General features: G+C 40.5%; 2 protein-coding genes across 7 annotated transcripts in view; one reads left to right on the top strand and one right to left on the bottom strand.

The window, feature by feature from the left end:
• DOCK7 (dedicator of cytokinesis 7) overlaps positions 1 to 20,451 on the top strand; it is a 107,758-nt gene that overhangs the window by 40,305 nt on the left and 47,002 nt on the right. For all 6 annotated transcript variants that reach the window (XM_042804473.1, XM_042804471.1, XM_042804465.1 and 3 more), the window contains exons 13-14: positions 657 to 750; positions 2,334 to 2,496. In XM_042804473.1, the coding sequence (XP_042660407.1) occupies positions 657 to 750; positions 2,334 to 2,496 (257 nt within the window). The remainder of the gene's footprint in view (positions 1 to 656; positions 751 to 2,333; positions 2,497 to 20,451) is intronic.
• On the bottom strand, positions 4,502 to 13,509 carry ANGPTL3 (angiopoietin like 3). The gene is made up of 7 exons (XM_009970039.3): positions 13,001 to 13,509; positions 11,844 to 11,954; positions 10,872 to 10,989; positions 9,977 to 10,090; positions 8,298 to 8,393; positions 6,154 to 6,426; positions 4,502 to 4,825 (listed from the first exon to the last, which is right to left on the bottom strand). Exons 1-7 carry the CDS (start codon positions 13,496 to 13,498, stop codon positions 4,644 to 4,646), a joined length of 1,392 nt encoding a protein of 463 aa, XP_009968341.2. The 5' UTR covers positions 13,499 to 13,509; the 3' UTR covers positions 4,502 to 4,643.

Genomic DNA, 20,451 nt, shown 5'->3' with positions numbered 1-20,451 from the left:
TTTCTCCCCATGAGTACAATTAATTGAATACTACCCACTGTTTTTCTCCTTTCATTTGCTTCTTTTTTCATATTATGATTTATTACCTTTATTATCAGATATCTTCTGCTTTTGGATAGTCAGAGTGTGACAGTCAGATTTTCTGTAATGTTACCAAAATTAACAGAATTCTGAGCTACTATAATGTGGCACAAGGAAGACTGACAACATATTCCTTCCACTTCTCACCATTTCTTAACACTTCTGAAAAGTAAGGCTCTTTTAGACTCATACCAAAGGGAAGACAGAGGAGAAGGAATGAGGATCACTACCTGAATGACGGATACTTTTTCAAACTATTATACTTGCTAAAAATTGGATATTTTGGGGGAATCTCTTAACAGCCATTTTCAGTTTTGAGAAAGATAATATTGATGGGGAGAGAAAAGGTTTTCAATGAGAAGTTCCTGCAGCTGTCATGATGATTAATAAGGAAAAAAAGGAAGGAAAAAGGATGGAGAAATGAACTGTAATTTAGCATGTTAATGTTAACACCTTCTTCTGGGAAAGTACCTTTTGATATCAGAAGAAAGAGACTATAGTATGAGATGTTTATTTATTCTCTCACAATCCTGAAGGGTTGTGTAGATAACCATTTTCTTCCCAACATCCAACAGGAGGGTGATCGCCTGAGTGATGAAGATTTGTACAAGTTCCTTGCTGACATGAGGCGGCCATCATCAGTGTTACGGAGATTGAGACCCATCACAGGTATTGAGCAAGATCTTTTTGGCTCACATGTGTTAAGGTATTTGGTTAGTCCTTGCCAATTGCCACCCGGTTCTTACAAGGGCGCAGATGAAAAAGCCCTAAGAATTCATCAACAGCAATCTCTGGTAGACCACGAGCACTGAAGAAGGCATTTTGGCAGGTTTTTCATTGGTACATGTGCACGTGGAGCTCTTGTCACACTGAGAGAAGTATCTGTGAGAAGAGGATGCAAACCCCAAAGCCCTAAACCCAGCAGGGGCTGAGGAACCTCTGTTTTCCTGAATAAAATACCATTCTCCAGCTGAGAGGAGATCTCTTTCTTGGCTCGCACTTGGTTAATAGGAACAGACTCCACCTCTGTTTGAGAAAGGGAAGTAAAAAATCTGGCACAACAGCAGTGAAGCATCACTGGTCCCTGACCTGTGCTATTCCTGACAATATTTACTTAACCTGTTCTTCAAAATCTCCAGTGACAGCAATCATACCGCTTCCTTAAATCATCTCTCCCAGCTCTCAGCTGTCCTTGTAGTGAGGTTAGGTACTAAGAAAACTTTGTAAAATTATCTTGCTGCAAATTAATCTGATTATGGTCCGTCATGCCCTCAGGGCAGTTATCACAACCTTTCGAGTACTTGAATACTGTTATTAGTTCACTCTTACTCGCCCCTGTTTTGTAGCTTAACCAATCTCAGGGTTTTTTTAACCCTTCCTCAAAGGTTGTGATTTTAAAATTGCCTGTTACTCTTTGCTAGAGTTTCTTTAAGCTGTCCATGCTTTTCTTCAAGCACGGTGCTCTAAACAGGTTTTACTGCTCCTCCTAAGACCTCGTGCTGAGTAAAGCAGACAAATTTGTCTCTAGTGTCTTACACATACTGCACTAATATATCTTAGAATGGTTGTAGCTTTCTTCTGGACATTCTAAGATACATGAGTGACTCGCTGTCACTGCTGTCACCTGGCCCTTTTCTATAGAATAGATCCATGCAATTATTTTCTTTTTTTTCAAATGTTTGTATGTTTGGCTTCTCCTTCTTCATGCAAGTCCTTTGCTCTTTCTTATGTTTCACCTTAGTCATTCGATGCCATTTCTCCAACTCTCCTGTCTATCACATTTTTGCAATCATTCCAGCCTCAGTGCCATACACCAACAATAAGTACTGTCAGTACTGTCAGCTAACTTGCTAAGGAAAATATTCAATAATCTTGGTGCAGATTAGCTTTCAGCAACTCCTGATGTATTCTTTCAGTTTGGTAGGCAAGATTCCTGATGGGACTTTGAGTATTGTTTTTAACAGTAGTTGGGCCTCACAGTAGCACTATCTAGCCTCTATTTCCCCAGAGAACAGCATTTGGAACTTGTTAAGATACATTTTTTCTGTTGGTTCTTATTACCTGGTACCCCACTTGCCCTAGATAACAGTTTGATTCACTGTTACTTGTTTTTAACAAATCCACCTTGGCTGTAATTTATGATTTGTTTATTTATGAAATTAATATATAGAATATTAACCTGAAGAAACAAAGCGTGAATATGATTTAAATTAACTTCTATTTACTGTAATAAAATAATTTTCTTCTTACAGCTCAATTAAAGATAGACATATCTCCAGCTCCAGAGAATCCCCATTACTGTCTAACTCCAGAGTTGCTGCAAGTCAAACTTTACCCAGACAGCAGAGTTAGACCTACAAGAGAAATCCTGGAGTTTCCTGCCAGGGATGTCTACGTTCCAAATACCACATACAGGTTAGAGTTTCGAAATACATTTCACATTTCAGGGCCTGAGACTGGCAAGTCTAGAAACTCCTACCTTATCTGGTTCGTTGCAAAACTTGCTGTATCAGTAGATCTGCTGTGCCAGAGGCACAGTAAGGGTCCAGACTGACACAGCAGAAAATACACAGCTGTGAAGGGACAAATAAACTTGCATAAAACTTGGCTGTGAACAAGAACATGAGAGGTTTCTCCATTTCCCAAAATTCATAGTGAAATTTAGTTGAATTCTTTTCAGTTTTAGTAGGTTTTTTTCTTTGTTTATCTGCTAAAGTCATCATTCTCTTACTGTTTTTATTACTTTCTGACATTTACAGTGACTTACTTTTTTTTCTTTGAAGTAGGAGATAAAAGTGAAAAAATGCATAAGCCCTTTGTTCATATTTCCATTGTGATTTAAAAGCAATTTCTTTGTTTACAATGCTTAAAAAAAATTGAAGATCTGGAAGATAAGAATTTTTTCTAAAGTGTCTTGGAAAACAGTAACTGTTCTAGAAGTAAGCCCAGGCAGGGAGCAGATTTCTTTTCATTATGTACCACTATTCATTTAATGCTTTTTCTCAGTATCTTTAAAGACATTACACGTCTGAGTGGAATTGTCTTCTTCAGCTGAGTAATTTCACCAACTTACTCACCAAATCTATTACTTCTTGTCGTAAAAGTTAGATAAATACAAACCAGATTTTTATAAACCAAAGCTTACAAGAAGGAATTTAGACAAGTTCCGTATCTCGCATATTTTCAAAAGCTTTATTTATTGATTGATTGGTTGAGATCGGACAGGTAATTAAAGATTACAATACATGAGTACAAATAAGCAGCCCTGTGTGATCTCTTCTTTGTAATAAATCTATGAGAAGTAAAAATGTTTTTTTAGTTTTTCTGGAATTATCACATTCTGTTCACATTCCTTTCACTCTGACAAATTACAGTTTAAAACCATTTTCTGTATGGTTGCAAATGTTGAGATAAAAAATCAGTACTGTACAAGGGTTAGATAAGATATACAAGTCAATATGACTCAAGGTAACTGCAGAATTGGGATCTTTGTCAGTCAACACTTCCACGGCCAGCTGTCTGCAAGCATGTCAGTAGTCCTTCTGCCTTATGGTGTTCTGCAGCTGAAGTTAAACCAATGTGAATGTGTTCTCAGGAGCAGGACCAACGCTGTCACATAGGATGTGCATGCAGGGTTTGTTGGTTGGTACCATTGACTCCATTGGAGTTGCCCCACAGGCAACCATTCTCTATTTGAAAGATGTTTTGTTTTGTGCTTCCTTGATCTTTCATTTAATTTCTTAGTTAGATGTACTAAAAGGTTGCAAAGGGATGGCTGTGGTTCCATTTCAAATGAGAAGAAAAGATCTCTTACTTTTCAGTAAGATTTCAGTAAGCTTTGACACTTGGCTCTTAACTTTCAATAAGAAAGTTAGTTCTTAAGTTATTCTTCAAAGTGTGGTACCTAAAAGGTTAGGCTTGTGCTCTGGCTTACTTGATGTGTGTGTACACATCTATAGCTGCGTGAGTACAGTGCTTCTGTGAAGCCTGGCCTGAGCTACACTGCTGAAAATTTGTCTCGAAATACACAGAACCCTAAGATGGGGAATTACCCATCTTTCGTTTGCTCATAGAAACTATCCGCAACAATAACATGACCCAAACATCAAAGTAGTTACTTTATGAAACAAAATTTTTCTCCCTATAGTTTAATACCTAAGTGTCTTCCATAGAATTTTGCCAGCCCTTCATTTATTGAAATTCTTTATGTGTTCCCTTCTACACACCCCAGGAACGAATGCAACAGCCTGCAAACCCATTCCTCCAAGCAATGTTATCTAGCACATGAACAGGCGGTTGATTCCTAGGCATTAGAGTTTCATCCAGGGGAGGTAGAAGTTCCATGAAAGTTGCAGCACATTGAGATTGTGGCTAGAGGGAATGAGAATACTCACCAAACATACTGTAAGACCATCGCAAATGCCTCAGGTTTATGTACTGGAGAATACACCGTACATTGTATGGATATAGACGTGCATCTGTTCTTAAAGATAACATGAACTTCTTTGATGTAGTAATGTTCAGTATATGTGTTCTGAATTAAGATGCATCAGGTTAAGCATTCAGTCAAAACTTTTTAAATCCGTTGGGTGTATCATTATTTTGGTTGACTTGAGCAAGTAGTATCTTCCTTTCTTAGGCTTCCAGTATAAGCCTTTTCTTCTGTCTAGTCTTCCTCTTGACCTTGGTGTGATGTATTTCCCGTTAAGATTGGTTTCCTCACATTCACTGTGCCACCAGCCTCCTAAGAAAAAAATATTGTAATGTCAGTTACTGTCAGTTGTACCCTAACCTACTGTGCTCAGTTTCCAAATAGACAGCTCCTGTTTCTAACTTATAAATCTTTAGACCAGTTCCAGCAAATGTGACAATTACCCAGTGTAACCAAATGAAATGGTGCTTGTACATACACCCACTTACACTTGCAAGTTGAGGGCCAGTACAAAGATGTGCTCCCCATTATTGTCTGCTTCTCATAAAAGTGGTGGTGCATAGAAAACTGCACACACAAATGCTACCACTGAATTGGGACACTTACAAAGTTAGCTCCACAGTTTCATGTTTCACGTGACCTTCCTCAACTGACTTTCTGATTTGCAGTTATTTTCCTCAGGTACAAATAGTTAAATATCTGCATCTACAGGAGGCTGAAGAGCCTTTAGTAATCAAACTCTCTTTTTTAATTGGCTGTTGTCCATAACCACAAGCTTAAATTGTAAGCCCAGTTCTGCTTGCAAAGGACTGTCAGTGACTGTGTGCTCAAATGAAAGTTTAGCACTTTGGAAGTCACTGGCCATCTGTTTTTTGGTCACTAGAGCTGAGTAACACTCTCAGCATTGTTTCAGACATTAACAATTTTCAAGCCTAGAATGATGTACAAAATGTTTGTTGCATGAAACAGGTGTCTGGAGGGCAATTCTGTATCCTGTGGTTTAATCATTAATTGCTTTTTCAACTGTTTGCTTTTTGCTATGAACTGCCAAAACATAAAAGCTTTAACCAAATGATCTTTAAGGAGAAACGTCTTCAGCCTTGTATCTCTCTTGCTCTTTCGAGAGTGATTATAGCATATATACCTGACAAGTGGCTAAAATCTCCCTTTGAATGAAAACTCACCATCATTCTTAACTTCTGGTTTGTAGTCAAAATGGAGCTAAGAGTCAGTTTGTCTTCTCTTTTTTTGCAAGGAGGAGTTAAACAATCTGACCCAGGGCTGCCACACCAGCCCGGGCATCAAAGGAAGAACTGCCCTTCACTTCATAGCTCAGAATCTCATCCTGGGCTTTTGTTTCAGACTGTGCTGCTAGTTCTCTTTCTGATGTTGGTCATTTGCACAGCCTCACCATGCTTTAGTTTTACCTGTCCATAAAATAGAAGGATGATGCCTTGTTGTAGGACCCTGCTATCCATCAATGAAAACCATCTGCCCTTTCCTGCAAGCAGAACTATGCTGTTACCCTCTTTTTTCTGTATCTAAACCCAGGGTACTATTGGTAACTACCCACTAAAGCATACTATAATCTTTCATGTAACAAAGAAGCTCCCATGTTAATATACCCAGCATACTGATACCTAGGTAGTTTTCTGGACAGTTGAAGTCATTTCTTATGTCCACCTCATGGTCTGCAGTTGAGAACTGCAGTTCTGTCTGCTCTGGCAGGGCATTGGGAATGCTCCCGGAGATCCGTGAAAGCTGTAGAGTGTAGTCTGTTTCGGGGCCTCCCAGGCTGAATGCATACTCGACGTGACGTTTATTATCCTTCCAGTCCTGCAGCTCAATCCGTAAGATGTAGTCCCCTTGTTTAGTAATGGAATAGGTCTTGTTCAGGCCTAGCCAGAATTCCTCTGCAAAGTTGTAGTAAATAGATGCTGTTAATATGGAACTAGGCATGAACACACTTCGCATGTTTTTCTCTAACCTATACTTCAGACAGCTCATTAACCTTTAAAATACCAGTGTTTGAAAATAATGTTTTCAAATAAACTGCACAATGTCAGAATCAAGAGATGTCAGAGGTGAGGGCTAGGGGAGAGAAGTCACCAGTCAGAGAGTTAGTGGGGACAGGGTTATGTGATAAACTTTCCCCAAAAGCCCATATTGCTCACACTGCTATTGAATTTGCTTTTACAGATAACCTGTGGGTAGTATGTGTGAAAATACAGTATTTACAAGGATTTATTCATTGCTTTAATTAAATCAATAATATGAGTCTTGGGGACTGTTGATCTTTTCAGAGGTCTCCTGCTACATTCTTTTTGTTTACTTCTTCTTAATTGCACACCGGTGATCAATAAAAGCAAGAGATATAAATGAACTGGAGCTTCTCTCTTAACTTTCCTACCTCTTGTGAAACTCTGAGGGAGCTCAAGACATTTAAAACATGCATAATTGGAACTGTGTGACAAATGAAGCAAATGACATACATAAAACCTAATTGCAATTGTTGTATTTTTTAAGGAAAGAGCTGCAGAACTAAACTGAGATTTCGATACCCTTGTGTACAAAGTGAATGTAACTTGAGCATTTTTCTTTTGCTAGAATTCTCGATAATTAGTTTAATTAGTTTCATAAATTATATGAATTAAGTAGCTTATCATCAGTGCCACTGGTATCAGTGCACAATAGGTAATTGCCACATGTAGAAATAGTGTAGCTGAATGTTAGTGCCATACATGCAGGTGGCATTTAAAGCAATAGAAGACAAGATGGTTCAGTAAAATACTCCCACAATTTACAGATAAGGAGCAGTAGCCAGTTATGTTTTATCACCTTAGAATATGCAGCACAGAACTGAGTAGGAAATAGCTGAGTGATGCAATCCTCTGCAAAATGTTTCTGTCACTGAGAAGGTGTGGCTTCATTTTGGTTTAGTATATGGGAATTGGAGACCAATCAAGGACCAACTGTAGCATTCAGTAGGATCAAGCTACATAGGTAAAGGTCTACCTCAGTCGTGAGCTACTGTCCCAAAATGCAGGAAAGTTTGAGATACGGCAGCACTTCATTATAGAAGAAGTGGAAGTAATTCAGTATTGCTGCCCACATTGGCGAGGTTTTGATCTGTGCTGTGCCTAGAAAGTCAGAGTGTTTTCTAAACAAAAGTAGAGTCATCTCACTGTACAAGAAAAATAGGGAAAATATTCTGGATGGGAAGGCTGCTGGGCAGCACTTGGTGCTACAGATTCTTGGGAGTTGATGATTAACAGGGGAATATGGGTGTTTCCTCGCCCTATCTGGCCATGGAAGGGATTGGCCGCTGCACGGAGAAGCCGGAGGTGTTTGTGCAGGGGAGCACACCCAGCCTTGGGCTCTCTTGGGGTTGGAAAACTTGGAGTGGTGGTTTTAAGGGAAATAGGGTTGCAGAAATATTGAGAGAAAGTAGTGACAACAACCTGGTGAGGTTTTGCGTTTGCGTACATTTTAAAGGCTTTGGGAGTCGCTTTTATAAATAGTAAAATCTTGATAATTAAAACAGTATTTAAAGCATTCTGGCCTTGATCCAGCAAAAGTTTCTAAACACACATTAGAAGGTGTGTGTTTGAGAATTTTACTGAGCTGTGCTTTCTGGTAAGTGCTTTCTGGTGTTCTAATTAGGTAAGTCGTTCAGATTTGATTGCAGGTTTTGTCTGCTCTCATGTGAACACCTGTCAGTAAGAAGATTCAGCTTCTCAAATAAACGGACACAAAGAAGAGACACAAGAAAAGTAATTTTTACCATTGAGGTCGCCAAAACCGTTTGTATAGGCATCCCAGGTTTGGTTGAAATCTAGTGATCCATCCACTCTGTTCTGGATTACAGTCCAGGAACTGCCTGCGGATGCAAAGGGGAAATAAGTCATAAGCCTGACTTAAGTGTTTAAAGCACGAGAGAGAAGATGGAAGGTGACTGAGAGCATCAGCTGCTGACCTACAGACTGCGCTGCTGTGGCTGCCCTTATGCGAGTGAGCTCTCTACCACAGTGCAGAAGAAAATGGGTTTGCATTGAAGGTGGCTCCATATGAATCCCACTTGCTTTTCATTTTGCAACAGACCTGAGTGCACGTGTGCTGAGCTATAAAGGCTCTGGGCTGTACTGAGAGCAGATGCTCGACTCCTCTTGGCCTTGGCCTTATTAACTGTTCGAGAGTGTGCTCTTGGGTGCTCCAATTTTGAGGTAGAATGAGTTAGCCTAGGTCTTTGTGAAAGAAATTCATGTGAGCACAGCTGAACAGAACATGGGGCTGTTCGAGCGTCCTGTGCAACACTTGTGGTCACTCAGTTCACTGGACTTACTTTGTTACGCTGCCTTAAATGGGTTTCATTTATTTATGTGGGCTGAGAAACACAAACATAGAGAAAATGATAAAGAAGAGATATGAAATGTTCCAGACATTTTATCAGATTGTCAGACTCCCTCTCTTGATAGTGCTTGACTGCTGGGAACACAACTCCACAGCAGGTACGAAGTGTTGGAGGCTGTGTCCACACTAGGGCAGCAGTGGGGTCTTTGTCCTGACCAGGTCATGACACCCTCGTTTCACCAGTTTCAACACATGTGAGCAAAGGAGCTTTTTGCACAGGGCAACTCCATGCCATTCTGTTTACACGTCTGAGCAAGTGACATGGCCCTGCCACGTTTGCATCGCTGTGTTCCCAGGCTCGCTGGGCAGCCCCAGCAAAGGGGCCGTGCGGGGAAGCCGGGCAGGTCACACACAGAGCAGCACTGCAGGATGCTGCATTGCAGGGTGGGGGGAAAAACAAAAAAAAAAGGATCAGTGAACTGGCCAGATGATGTGGGATCTCTGGGTAGTGGCAAAAGGAACAGACAAATGGGTTTTTTACAGATATAGAGCTTGGGTAAGTGCTGTGCATTCTGGTCCATGACAATTCTGGACCTATATGATGCAGAGCTACTGACTCGCTCAAACATGATACAGGAATCTGTCTCCAGGACTCACCTCTCTGGGTTAGCTTGGTGTATCTAAGTCTTGAGCAATAACCCATGTTAATGAAACAAAATTTTAATAAGGTGTTTACTATTTACCATTTGCTCTTATTTGGAAAAGCTATTAAAGGTTGCAATATAATGGCATTTATAATTGCCATTATAATTGCCATTTTCATTATCTATAACTAAAGGGACTTGGGTTTTTTTCATTAGCTTCATTTATGTCACATGATTGAAAGTCCTTCCTTTGCTATAAACAAGAAGTGAGTAAAGAATGGAAGTGGTGTTAAGGAGACTTCAGGATATGGGAAACATGAGTTCATAGTACAGACAGGCCAGTAAGAGAAGTCAGGAGGATACATAAATCATGGTAAGCTTCTGTGTACTTTGGGATGAGACACAGTTTTTTGTCTTATAAGAAACTACCTGTGTGAAAATTACACTGTTTCTAGCACAGCTGTCTTACCAAATTTCATTTCACAGTAGACATCAAAAGCTTCTGAGCCATTGGGCTTAATAGTGTAAACACCACTGGACGGCATGCCGCTGTTATAAAGAGCAGTGCAGTCAGGAGCAGCACCTAGGAGACCAAACAGCAGATGATTACAGATCCTCTTTCGGATGTGGTAATTTTCAATCCAACTTTGCAACTTGAATTTCTGTATGAGGTAGAGCCAAAACAAAAACAAGAACAATGTTTTTGGTATTTTTTTTTTTTTTATAATAAATGTAACGAAATGGACAAACTGCTTTGGTCTTGGTGGTACAGCTGCCAAGTTGCACATAGGTTGGACTGCCTATATTTTTTAAGTTGGTCAAGGTTTCATTTTAGATAATTTTGGAAAGTTTGTAAAGCCTAAGACTAGACTCTGGCAAATGGACTTTCCTACCCTTTATAAAATTCCCAATAAATACCATTCCCATTGCCACATTTCAAAACTGCCTTTCAACTTTAAAGAAAGCTCTTCTGAATCTTATAATTAGCCAGTATGAAGTAAATTAGTTCTCTGTTCAATACTTTCCAAGACAGGCATCGGCAACGCCAGAAGTGTTGGTAAAAGGATGGGAACAGCACATCTTTACAAGAGGTGACTGGAGGGTGAAGGCTGAGGACAGGATTACTGCATTGTTGGACGTTGTTCCTGTATGTCACCCCAGAGACAAGTACACGTTTAGTGGGGCTAATTAGATGACGACATTTTTTCCACAGCAGGAACTCTAGCTCCTTCTCACAGCGCTGTATATAACACAAGAGTCTTTTGCATTTAGTCTTTGACTACTAAAAACCAATGCAAAACTTTCACAGCGAATACTGTGAATGCAGTGCATTGTGTAGTCACGTCCAAGAGATAAGGTCTCACCGTCGGATCTGTGTGTTACAGCCGTGGCGTTGTGCACAGGGAAGGGGGTGGCCTCTGGTTCTGTTTGCTCTCCCGTGAAGGAGTCCTGTGCAAGTTCTTGGAGCTCTATGTGGTTTAGCTGAAAGAACCGTAATTACAGACTGTTAATTTCCCAAGGCTCTGAAATGATGAGATTCATGTATCAAGCCGAACAATGTCATGCAGAGAATAATTTTTCTTGTGAATGTAATTCTTTAGAATACCCAATTTGCAACATAAAAATAACTTCAGAACCGCACTGGTGGGTTTCAGTTGCATGAATGTCAGCTCTGCTGCTGCTCAAACAAGGTAGGATTCATGAGGCGAGTAAATGACCTGTGCTAACGAGGTGCACCTGAATGGGCAAACAGGTTTAACTTATTTCCTCAGGTGACATCACTTAGACAAATAATACCAACATCTAAAGAGCGCAGAACCCACAGTTCCTTAGGCTGAGATGCATTTTCCTTTTATAGCCTCCTCTTAGGAATAAATTAAATATGAGCATGTCAGTTATACCCAGCATTACGGTGACACATGTTGAACTGCAGAACATGGTTCCCTATCAGAGTGAATATTGGAAAAGAAGAAACGGGTAGAAAGTAGTGATTCCTAGAAGACTAATGGAAGAACAACATGATAGATAAGAAGAGAAAATAAAAGAAAATTAATTAGCAGTCAGAAAATACGGCAGGCTGGTGTTGATAGACAGTGTTTCACAGCTGGGTTCTTGGTCCTTGTGTGCCCTGGCCATGGCACCCTGCCTGGCAGCACAGCAGTCTCTCACCCAAAAAGGCACCTGTTTGCAGTCAGAATTGTTTATACCCTTCTCTACACCCCCAAATTGTGAACAAGAGGGATGGCTGACCCAAGTGGATGGTTGGGTCATTGACTCCATCAGTGTTATGAGAGATGACAAATTCTGAAAAGAGAAATAAGAGATGGTTCCTCTACCTTGTCCTCCAGCTCCATTATTTGATTGTTCTGTCTGTCGAGTTGCACATGCTGGTCCTCTACGATTTTGAGAAGTTGCTTGATGTGGTTGTCCTGCTGCTCCACGAAAGCCTGAAGACAGGAAGGGAAGGAGGAGGGTTGTGGTCAGAAGCAGCAGAAGACCTTCACAGTGGCACTGCTGCCATAACTCTTGTCCTGGGGCCAGTTTTGAGAGGCACAGACCATTTAACATTGCCTTTCCTTTTCCAAAGGGTTTCCTGCTTTGCCTCTGAAGGGGCGAATTTCTTTGCCTCTGAAGTGAGCACCCGTTTTTTATTGAGACAAACTACTGGCAGCTCTGTAGACCTTTTTTGTTGTTGCTATTTTCTTTCCATTTCACATCTGGAACGATTATGTTATGTGAAGTTGGCCCTTGATTCAGACTATATTTATGCCACTGATCAAAAAAGGGAACAATTCCAGCATTTAGGGTGTTAGCCTGGGGTTTGGGAGATCTGGATTCACCTTTCTGCTTTGACACAAACATCCAGTAGTTGCTTAGTTCTTTAGTGTATTTTCAAGTTGCTTAGCCTTTCTATGCTTCTGCAAAATACAGTTAATACTTTCTTTTCAATAGCAAACCTTATACCCACCAAAATACTTGCATGTATCGACGTTAAGTCTAATAACACTTGAAATGTTCTTTTGGCCTGGAGGTCATATAGGTACTATAGATGTCCCTTTTTAAAATTCTAAAAGTTCCTGGTTTTATACTGAACAGGTAGTTCCTAGTGCATTGATTTGTAATGAGATGATGACATACAAACCTATGGGCGTGGTAATCACATAATTTTTCTGATTGCAAAAAATTTTTGTCATTATTTTGTTATTAAGAATTTCTTAAAACGGATTTGCAAAAGATAGTGAAAAAGATGCAGAGCCTTACAATTTCACAATTTTCTCACTGATTTCACTGGGGAATTTTATTGCAAAATAAACAATATGTCAGATTAAGACACTGAATCTTTTAAGATTATCAGTGATTTATTTCTCAAAGTACACAGTAGTCCTACAGTGAAGAGGAATGGAAAACACAAGCTTCTATTGCATAACTACAGATAATAGCATTACAATTTACTTTGGCTTTGTGTGTCAGTGGCTTTCACAAATCTACTTACTTTGAGTGAAGAAATGTCTTTTGTCTCTTGCACTGAAGGCTGGATAGTGGCCAGTTTAGTGACTTTGTCCTCCAGTCCCCATACTTTTTCTTGCAGCTGGATTTTGTTTTGTATGAGGTCTTCAATCTTTGAATTCATCTCCTGTGAGAGATTCTTTATCTCTTCATTGTTGATTTGCAGTCTGGCTGTAGTTTGTCTGAGCTGTTCTTCTTCTTCTTTGATTTCACTAGTTTGCAGTGAGAGCTCATAGAAGGACCTATCAAAAATGTAAAGTTTTTGAAAGATGTCATTCATCTGCCCCTTTGTCTTATGGACAAAGTCTTTAAGACCATGCCCAAGCTGGAGGAGTCCATTGGCTAAGATTCGTACATCGTCCAACATGGCAAATCTTGATTTTGTCTCGGGAGATGCAGCAGAATCAAAGGAGGAATAATCCTTCTCAGCTCTAGCTGAGAGAGCAAGTGGGGCAATGAATAGAAAGACTAGAATGATTTTCATGTTTTCTGCTCCTGATACTCGTTGGTTGTTCAGGATGCAGAGACTTTTCATACCAACAGTTTTTGCTGTGTGACTGTTCTGGGTTGTACAGTTTGATCTATTTATACTCCTTTTCATTTTAGAAGAGGGAGACCAATGAGTTGATCATTAAACTGTGTCTATTTGAACGAATGTAACCCCACTTGAATGTAGGTTGATATCTGGGAAGATAAAACTGCGAGACGGGCACGTTGCTGATCAAAGTGGTTTTGAATTTTTCCACCTGCCAGACCTTCTGTTATAAAATGTTATTGATGACACAATGTTTTTCACACAATGCCTTTTAATAGGTTAATTTTGGGTCATAATCTTGATAAGGGCCTAAATCGCTTCTTGTTTGTGTTGTATGATTCCTTTTATTGCCTTGGGAGTATAAAAGGGTTTACCATACTTAAGAACACTGGGTGCTGTATTTCAGGTTGTGCAGCTCCTTGATAAGCTGTGGAAGGGCAAAATATTCCCAGATGATTCACACAACTTGATTCTCATCTTGTACCATTTTCTGATGTAACTCATTGTGCTGTAGTGGATTTACTTGTCATCTAGTTCAGATTAAGTGAGAAAGAGGGAATTAGGTCCAGAGATTGCCTGGATGTGATTCTACTATGTTAAGGTTTGTGCAGTAATTTACACCATATAAAACTTATTTTTTCAGATCTGCTTTCCAGAGGTGGGTGAGATAAGTAATACCTCTCTTACATTTCTCACCTTACCATTCTTATTGTTTAAAATTCACACTACATAAAGCAAGTCTACAAGTACTCTGAAATAAATTTCCTGTTCAGCAGTGGGTCTCTGCATGGAAGCATGTATGTTTTTTGAGTAGTATTGTGGTATGAATGAAGGGTATTTTTCTTTCTGGAATCACTCAGAGAGATCCAAGAAATCAAAATCAATCCATGCATAATATAATCTGTACTTTGGAGACTTTCGAGGTTTTTGCTAGATTATTGTATGTTTAGTAATTTTTCCCCCGGACTTGTTGTTGATATACATAGGCACATATGAGATGAAGCATCAATAGAAAAATTATTTTAAAAATGAAGTTGTTATATCATAAACTTACTGCATGATGAAGGGTTGATAATATGCAGGTAACCTCTCCACCCATAATTAAATAATGTGAAAGTATTTTAGATCTCCACATACTTGGTGGAGAGTATTTTTGTACCAGTACAGTTTGGGTCAGACTTACTGGAGTATCTGCATGGGGTATAGAAAAACAGCAGGAATGTGTAGATCATCAGGCCCAGCACTGGGAGGAATGGGGATTCATTCAAAGAGAATCTGCTGCCACAGAGTGGAAGCAAATGTAGGAATTATCCTTAAATAGAAACAATAACCACTATTCTGTATCAGAAAGCAGCACTGCATTTTCACAACCCAAAGGTGCAGTTCTGTCCCATAAAACCCCAACACAGTAATTTCTCATCGTGCAAGGTGTCCCAGTCTTGAAGGACCTCATGCTTGTACACTGCAAAGACTAAGCACTGAGAATTGTCTCATAGGGAACAAACCTGTGAAGGCAAAAGGGATAAGTAAGGTTCTGCTTTTTCAGCTCTATTTCAGCTATTTGTGAATTCACAGCATCGTAAAGGCTGTGACCAATCAGGAATTGCCTCTCAAGCACAATTTTAAAACACTTGAGCAAAACAGCAAAGTAACGATTTAAAAATCCCTGGGCACGGAGCGTTTTGAAGGTTCAAGCCTGAGGTCTCAGCTCTGGCTGCACCGTGCAATGAGTCAGGGAGCAGGAGGGCAAGGACAGCTCTGCGCCCTGGCCAGTGCTGCTGCCAAGGATCAGAGCAGCCTTTGCTTCCTTTGGATTGCAGCTTCTTGTTAACCGGCTCCTCCCATACTTTAGCTGGACAGTCCTTTTGCCTTTCAGGACAGACTGAAGAGCTGTGAAGAAGCCTGAGATATGTGTAGGCCCATGCAGATACTGCAGTGCTTGCCTAGTTCTGTTTCATTATCTGCAGCTTTCATTAAATCAGGTCAGAAATGGGCATGTGCAAGATACAGAAAGAATGGCTCTTACCAACTAAATGCCTGTTTGGTTCTCCGATGACAATTCCTGTAAAGCCACAGTTAGCAGATCCTGGCCAGCTGAGCCTGGCCTGTATCTGCTCACTGTTGGCATATGTAACACATGGTGGAGAAGAGTTATTTGCTTAATTACTCCTTTGAGCCTGGAAGGCTATAGGCAAGCAAGAAGTTTGGTTATGGGCTGTTCATTATAGCTTCTGCACATCCATTCACTTGCCGATCATTTATTTTGCACTGAATATTAGGCGTGTTGATGAAAACATGATGGCCTCTTCATTTCTAAAGTAACACAAGTCACTCATTGGAGACCGACTAGTTGAACACATTTGGGATGTAAACAAGCAGCCAAGAGGCGAGCAAAGAGCTGAGGGTTCTTGCTGTGTCACAGAGCTCATGCCACTCTCGGATCTCTAGGCGAGCAGTAGGAGCAAAGCAGTTTTGTGCAGAGAACTAAGAGGGGGTTAGGACTGTGCATTTGTTTCTTCTCTGATGCGTAAAGATACAGCAGTCTGCAACACGAGACCACCAGTGGAGCTTCTCACAGGTTGAGAGTTATACCCACACTTATATGTTACTCTGCGTTGGGAGTTTAGATTCAGGTTTATTATGGTTGGTGCTGCTTATTCAGTGGGTGAGTATTATGTTGGCTTTGGGCAATGGGGAGTCTGATGTGTTCCTAAATCAGGTGCTTCTCGGTGGTACTGCGTTGGGCTGGGTAAGTGTGCTGTCAGGTGGAGAAAAGTAAAAATATTTTAGTGATGCAGTTGCTCAGTGTACGTAGAGACACAGATTTGAACAGGGACTTTTACTGAAATGAAACACGGTTCAATTTTTCTGCTTCTGCCTTTGTATTGGCACTTCATTTTAACCCCACATGTAACTAAGTCTGGTAACTAGGGCTCAAATGTTAAGCATTATAGTAATTCCTAATTTTATTGTGATAGTGATTGTTTGTCATGATTAATTCTCTGATCTGCATGGCATAGGGCTTTATTTCAGAGATCTAGCTTTGACAAAATTGATTGCTTACATAACACTGGGTAACACTATTAAACACTTATAATGTTGAAAAAAGTAAGATAAACATGTCCTTTTGAAGGATTTACATTTTCTGTAGGGAAACTCATTAGTTTCACTTGTGTCAATGAAGTTTAGATATGTTTTTTATATGGGCCTGACACTGCTCTGTAATAGGGAACAAAATCTAGCCTCTGGCATCTGACAGAGGGATGTTGGGCTGCGAAACTTGAAAAAATGGTTGCAAAATTTAAAAAACAAAAAACAACAACAAAAAAACCCAAACCAAACCAAAAAATAACCCAACCCAAACCAAAACTAACAAACAAACAAAAAAAAAAAAAAAACAAAAACAAAAACAAGAGAAAAGGTATAGACTTTATTCAATCCACTTCAAAATGCTTGAGTGGCTTTGGTTTTACAGGGTTTCAAATTAATAATTTTCTGTTAACTATTTCTTACAAGAAGTCTTTCTCCAATTTGTGTTAAATATTTTTTAATCCTTCCTAACTCCATCACCCCCAAAAATCTTCATTCTTGGCCTAGTCTTCAGGAAAAGATAGGAAGTTACTCAAGAAGTAGCAATGACCAGGCAACTGGAAACTGGACAATTTACCAGGTTTTTACAGCTTGAGAAGCTCCACCATATTAATGCCAGTGCCAATAAAGTCAGGCAGTGATAAGCTCACTACAAAATACCACCCTTAGATGTCACAACAGTCACAGAGTCTGTAAGCAAAGCAGGACACAGGAAAGCAGAGGAGAGAAAAACTTCTGGTACGATTAAACCATAAGATTCAGGAGTTGTAGAAACCCTAATGGGGAATCCTGCCTCTGAGAGCTGTTAACCCAGTCAAGAAAAGATGTATATAACAAACATGATCCTGAAGATCTCTCCTGCACCTGGGTGACCCTCATTAAATGGGCTTTAAATGATTTTTATAGTAGGAATAAACCAAAGAAAAAAGGTCTCTAGGTTTTACTGAAAAGGGAAATTTTCATAATACTTAGACATTCCCTCTAAGAGTTAGGATCAGCTCTTAATGTTTTAATACCTTTATGAAGGATTTTGCAAAATGGCTGCAATCACATTATATAAATATTTAGAGGAGTGCCTGGTGCCATTATTTCCATGGCTTGGGAAGCCTTTGCACTTTAGCAATTAATTTTATGGAAGTAAAAGTACTTTTGAGATCTGTTTGAGATAATAGTATAAGCTTTGCATACATTTTGCACAGCATTTTAACAGAAGCTCTAGACACAAGTCCTTGGATTTAAAGCTTCTGGCTGAAACTTTTATTGATAGAAATCTGTGAATAGTATCGTCAAGAAGTTGCTTGAAGCATAAGGACTAGCAGTCCTTTTGTTTAATCAGTGTATGCCTAGCTTGCTTGTCAGTGTTGCGGTGTTATTTTCATGGTTGGTCCCTTCTCCTCCCTTTATCCCTTCTATAGAGAATGGAACACTGTGATATGAGACCTCCCCATGATGTCCAGCCCACCAGAAAGTTGCTCTTTCCCCTTGCTTCCCACTGCTTGTATGTAATAGAGGGCTGGGGCTGTCCCCTCTTGATTTCTGAGGACTACATTCAATGCCATGCCACTTACTTTGCCTTTAAAAGCCCCGCAACTTCGATGCCTCTCACCTCACTCGTGCAGTGAGGCAGCTCCTGCCATCACTTGGCACAGAAGTCTTGTTTCACTCATTTCGGAGGGTGGTGGTTACAGCTCTGGTGTCCTACAAAGTCTACTGAGTCCTGGTACTTGTGCACACAAATAAGGTGAGAACTTGAGATACAATGAAACAAGAAAGAGGGTATCAGAGGAGAAACCAAGAAGTCAGCTTCCCAGGGCAGCTATTAGATAGGGGCATCAGTTCCTTCAAGAGATTTATAATGTTCCTGTCAGTTTTTCGTCCATCAGTGTCTCTCCATGGCTCCTATAATTGTGCTTATGGTAGATGGGAAGATCTGCAGCTGTTACTTGTGTAGGATGAGGATTTTTCATTTGGGGTCACACTGATCTGCAAGCCAGGGAATGTTTTCCCCTCTCTGAATGTAAATTTTCCACAAAAGGAAGATGCCTGTAGTAGGAGACCCTCTGGAGAGAAGCTGCCTGAGCAGGAGCAAGCATCCAGCTCTCCCCCATCTTACAGTGAGATCTTTGCATCTGAACTTGCAATAGGCAACATGAGCTTCTTCCTAATGAAATGCAGGATAACCGTCCTCTGAGCCTTTCACATGGCAAGGGCTTGAAAGGCTGTTGATGGGGGAACAACCTGTACGTTTTCCTCCAGCACTTGTTGTTAGGAATGTAGCTAAAGCCCTGCCTGACATGTAACACCAGCCGTAATGTCTGCTTGTAGGTCTCTAGCACCCTCTTTCTAGAGTGGCATCAAATTGGTGAAATGTCTCCTTTGGTGACAGCAGGCCAGGCCCTAGAACTGCAAGCTTGGTTTAGGCTCATGTGCTATTCAGCATAAATCAGTCCTAAGCATGAGACTGCCTTTAATATAGGGATCCTGTAGCCTGGCTTCATAAATACATTAAATCCTTCTCTTAAGCACTAATACTACTTAATAAAAGTTTCATGAGCAATGTACATTTTAGAGTAAATTTTCATATCCATTTTCATTTTACAAAGAACATCAAGGAGCAAATGTATTCATGCCAGAACAAAGTAATTTAGTAGAGTCACAAAAATGGCACAGGCCCCCTCTGAAATAGTAAGAGAGCATTGATTAGGCAAAGCGACCAATGGGGTTGGGATTCAAAAACTTAATTCACCATGAAGGACTTGAAAGGGAAGAAATTCCCATATGCCAGCTAAGCATATTCCTCTGCCTGGAGGGGTGAAAAAGAGCCTGGCTTCATAATGCTGCCCCATATAGCTCTAGCCTTCTGGAGCTATACAGCTGGACTGCTCTGTATAGGTGCTGACCTGGAGGAGGAGTTACCTTTTCTTCAGAGACTCTTAGAGAATTTCTTAGGACCTTAGCATCTGTATAGATGGCAGTACCCGTGGGTGTTGCGGAGCAACCAGAGTTGCCGTCAGAACCGAGTCCTTGGGTGGGATTCGTTTGCTGAAACCCTGACATTTAGCACAATTTCAGGCAGCCTAGGGCAGCCCACCTTTCCAGCCGCTCCTCCAGGAGAGTGACCCACTGCTAGCCCCAGTGCAGGTGTTTCGGATACCCATGGCATCTGAAAAGGCACCAGGTGCCTTCACTGAGAAACCAAATTACTGCCCTTCTGACAATAAAAAATAATAATAAAAAAAAAAGAGTCTTTTTGTTTTCAGTCTACTGTTGCCATTGCACTGTAGCAGCTGCTTTACTATGCTCAAAATGTTGTTCTGCTGTGCTCCTCACTTCAGTTTTCTGTGCCCATCTGTTGTTTCTTGTCTCTCTGGGACAAGGAACAGTTGGAAACTACTTAAAAATTGCATTCAGATTCACTGAATAGTTCCAAGAGGGGGACAGAGGGAAAGGGAGCCTCTTTTACTTTCTGCCTTACAAGCCAGGGCTTGTTACAGAATTGGTTGCTTCAGTGTTTGGGCAAAATCATAGAATGGTTTGGGTTGGAAGGGACCTTAAAGATCATCTAGTTCCAACATGCCAGTGTTTTATCCCTAGCAGATGCAAGGCAGCAACACGAACCTCTCCCCTAACCATTGGGCTGCTGAGTAGCCTGTGGTGAGCGTCCCTCTTGTTGGAGCCGCAGGAGCTGGGGTATCCGAGGGGGAATGATGCTGGTCAGGTAGGCAGGGCTGTGGGGGAGATGGGCAGGGAATTTCCAGGCTGAGTTTTTAAAGATGTATAATAATTCATACACTTTTACTTGTTTGGGAGCA

The sequence above is a fragment of the Tyto alba genome, unplaced genomic scaffold (genome assembly GCF_018691265.1).
Source record: "Tyto alba isolate M040663 unplaced genomic scaffold, T.alba_DEE_v4.0 Super-Scaffold_1000006, whole genome shotgun sequence".
In the NCBI taxonomy this organism is placed as follows: Eukaryota; Metazoa; Chordata; class Aves; order Strigiformes; family Tytonidae; genus Tyto; species Tyto alba.
The sequence above is the reverse complement of the archived record's forward strand: the minus strand, read 5'-3'. Positions and strand labels throughout refer to the sequence as shown.

What these genes read in the sequence shown, in the direction of transcription:
- ANGPTL3 (XM_009970039.3), bottom strand. Translation starts at nt 13,498, where the DNA reads ATGAAAATCATTCTAGTCTTTCTATTCATTGCCCCACTTGCTCTCTCA. An exon ending in AAGACATTTCTTCACTCAAA is followed by an intron (nt 11,955 to 13,000) that starts GTAAGTAGATTT and finishes TCCTGTCTTCAG; the next exon opens with GCTTTCGTGGAGCAGCAGGA. An exon ending in CTGTCCAGAAAACTACCTAG is followed by an intron (nt 4,826 to 6,153) that starts GTATCAGTATGC and finishes TTTTTTTCTTAG; the next exon opens with GAGGCTGGTGGCACAGTGAA.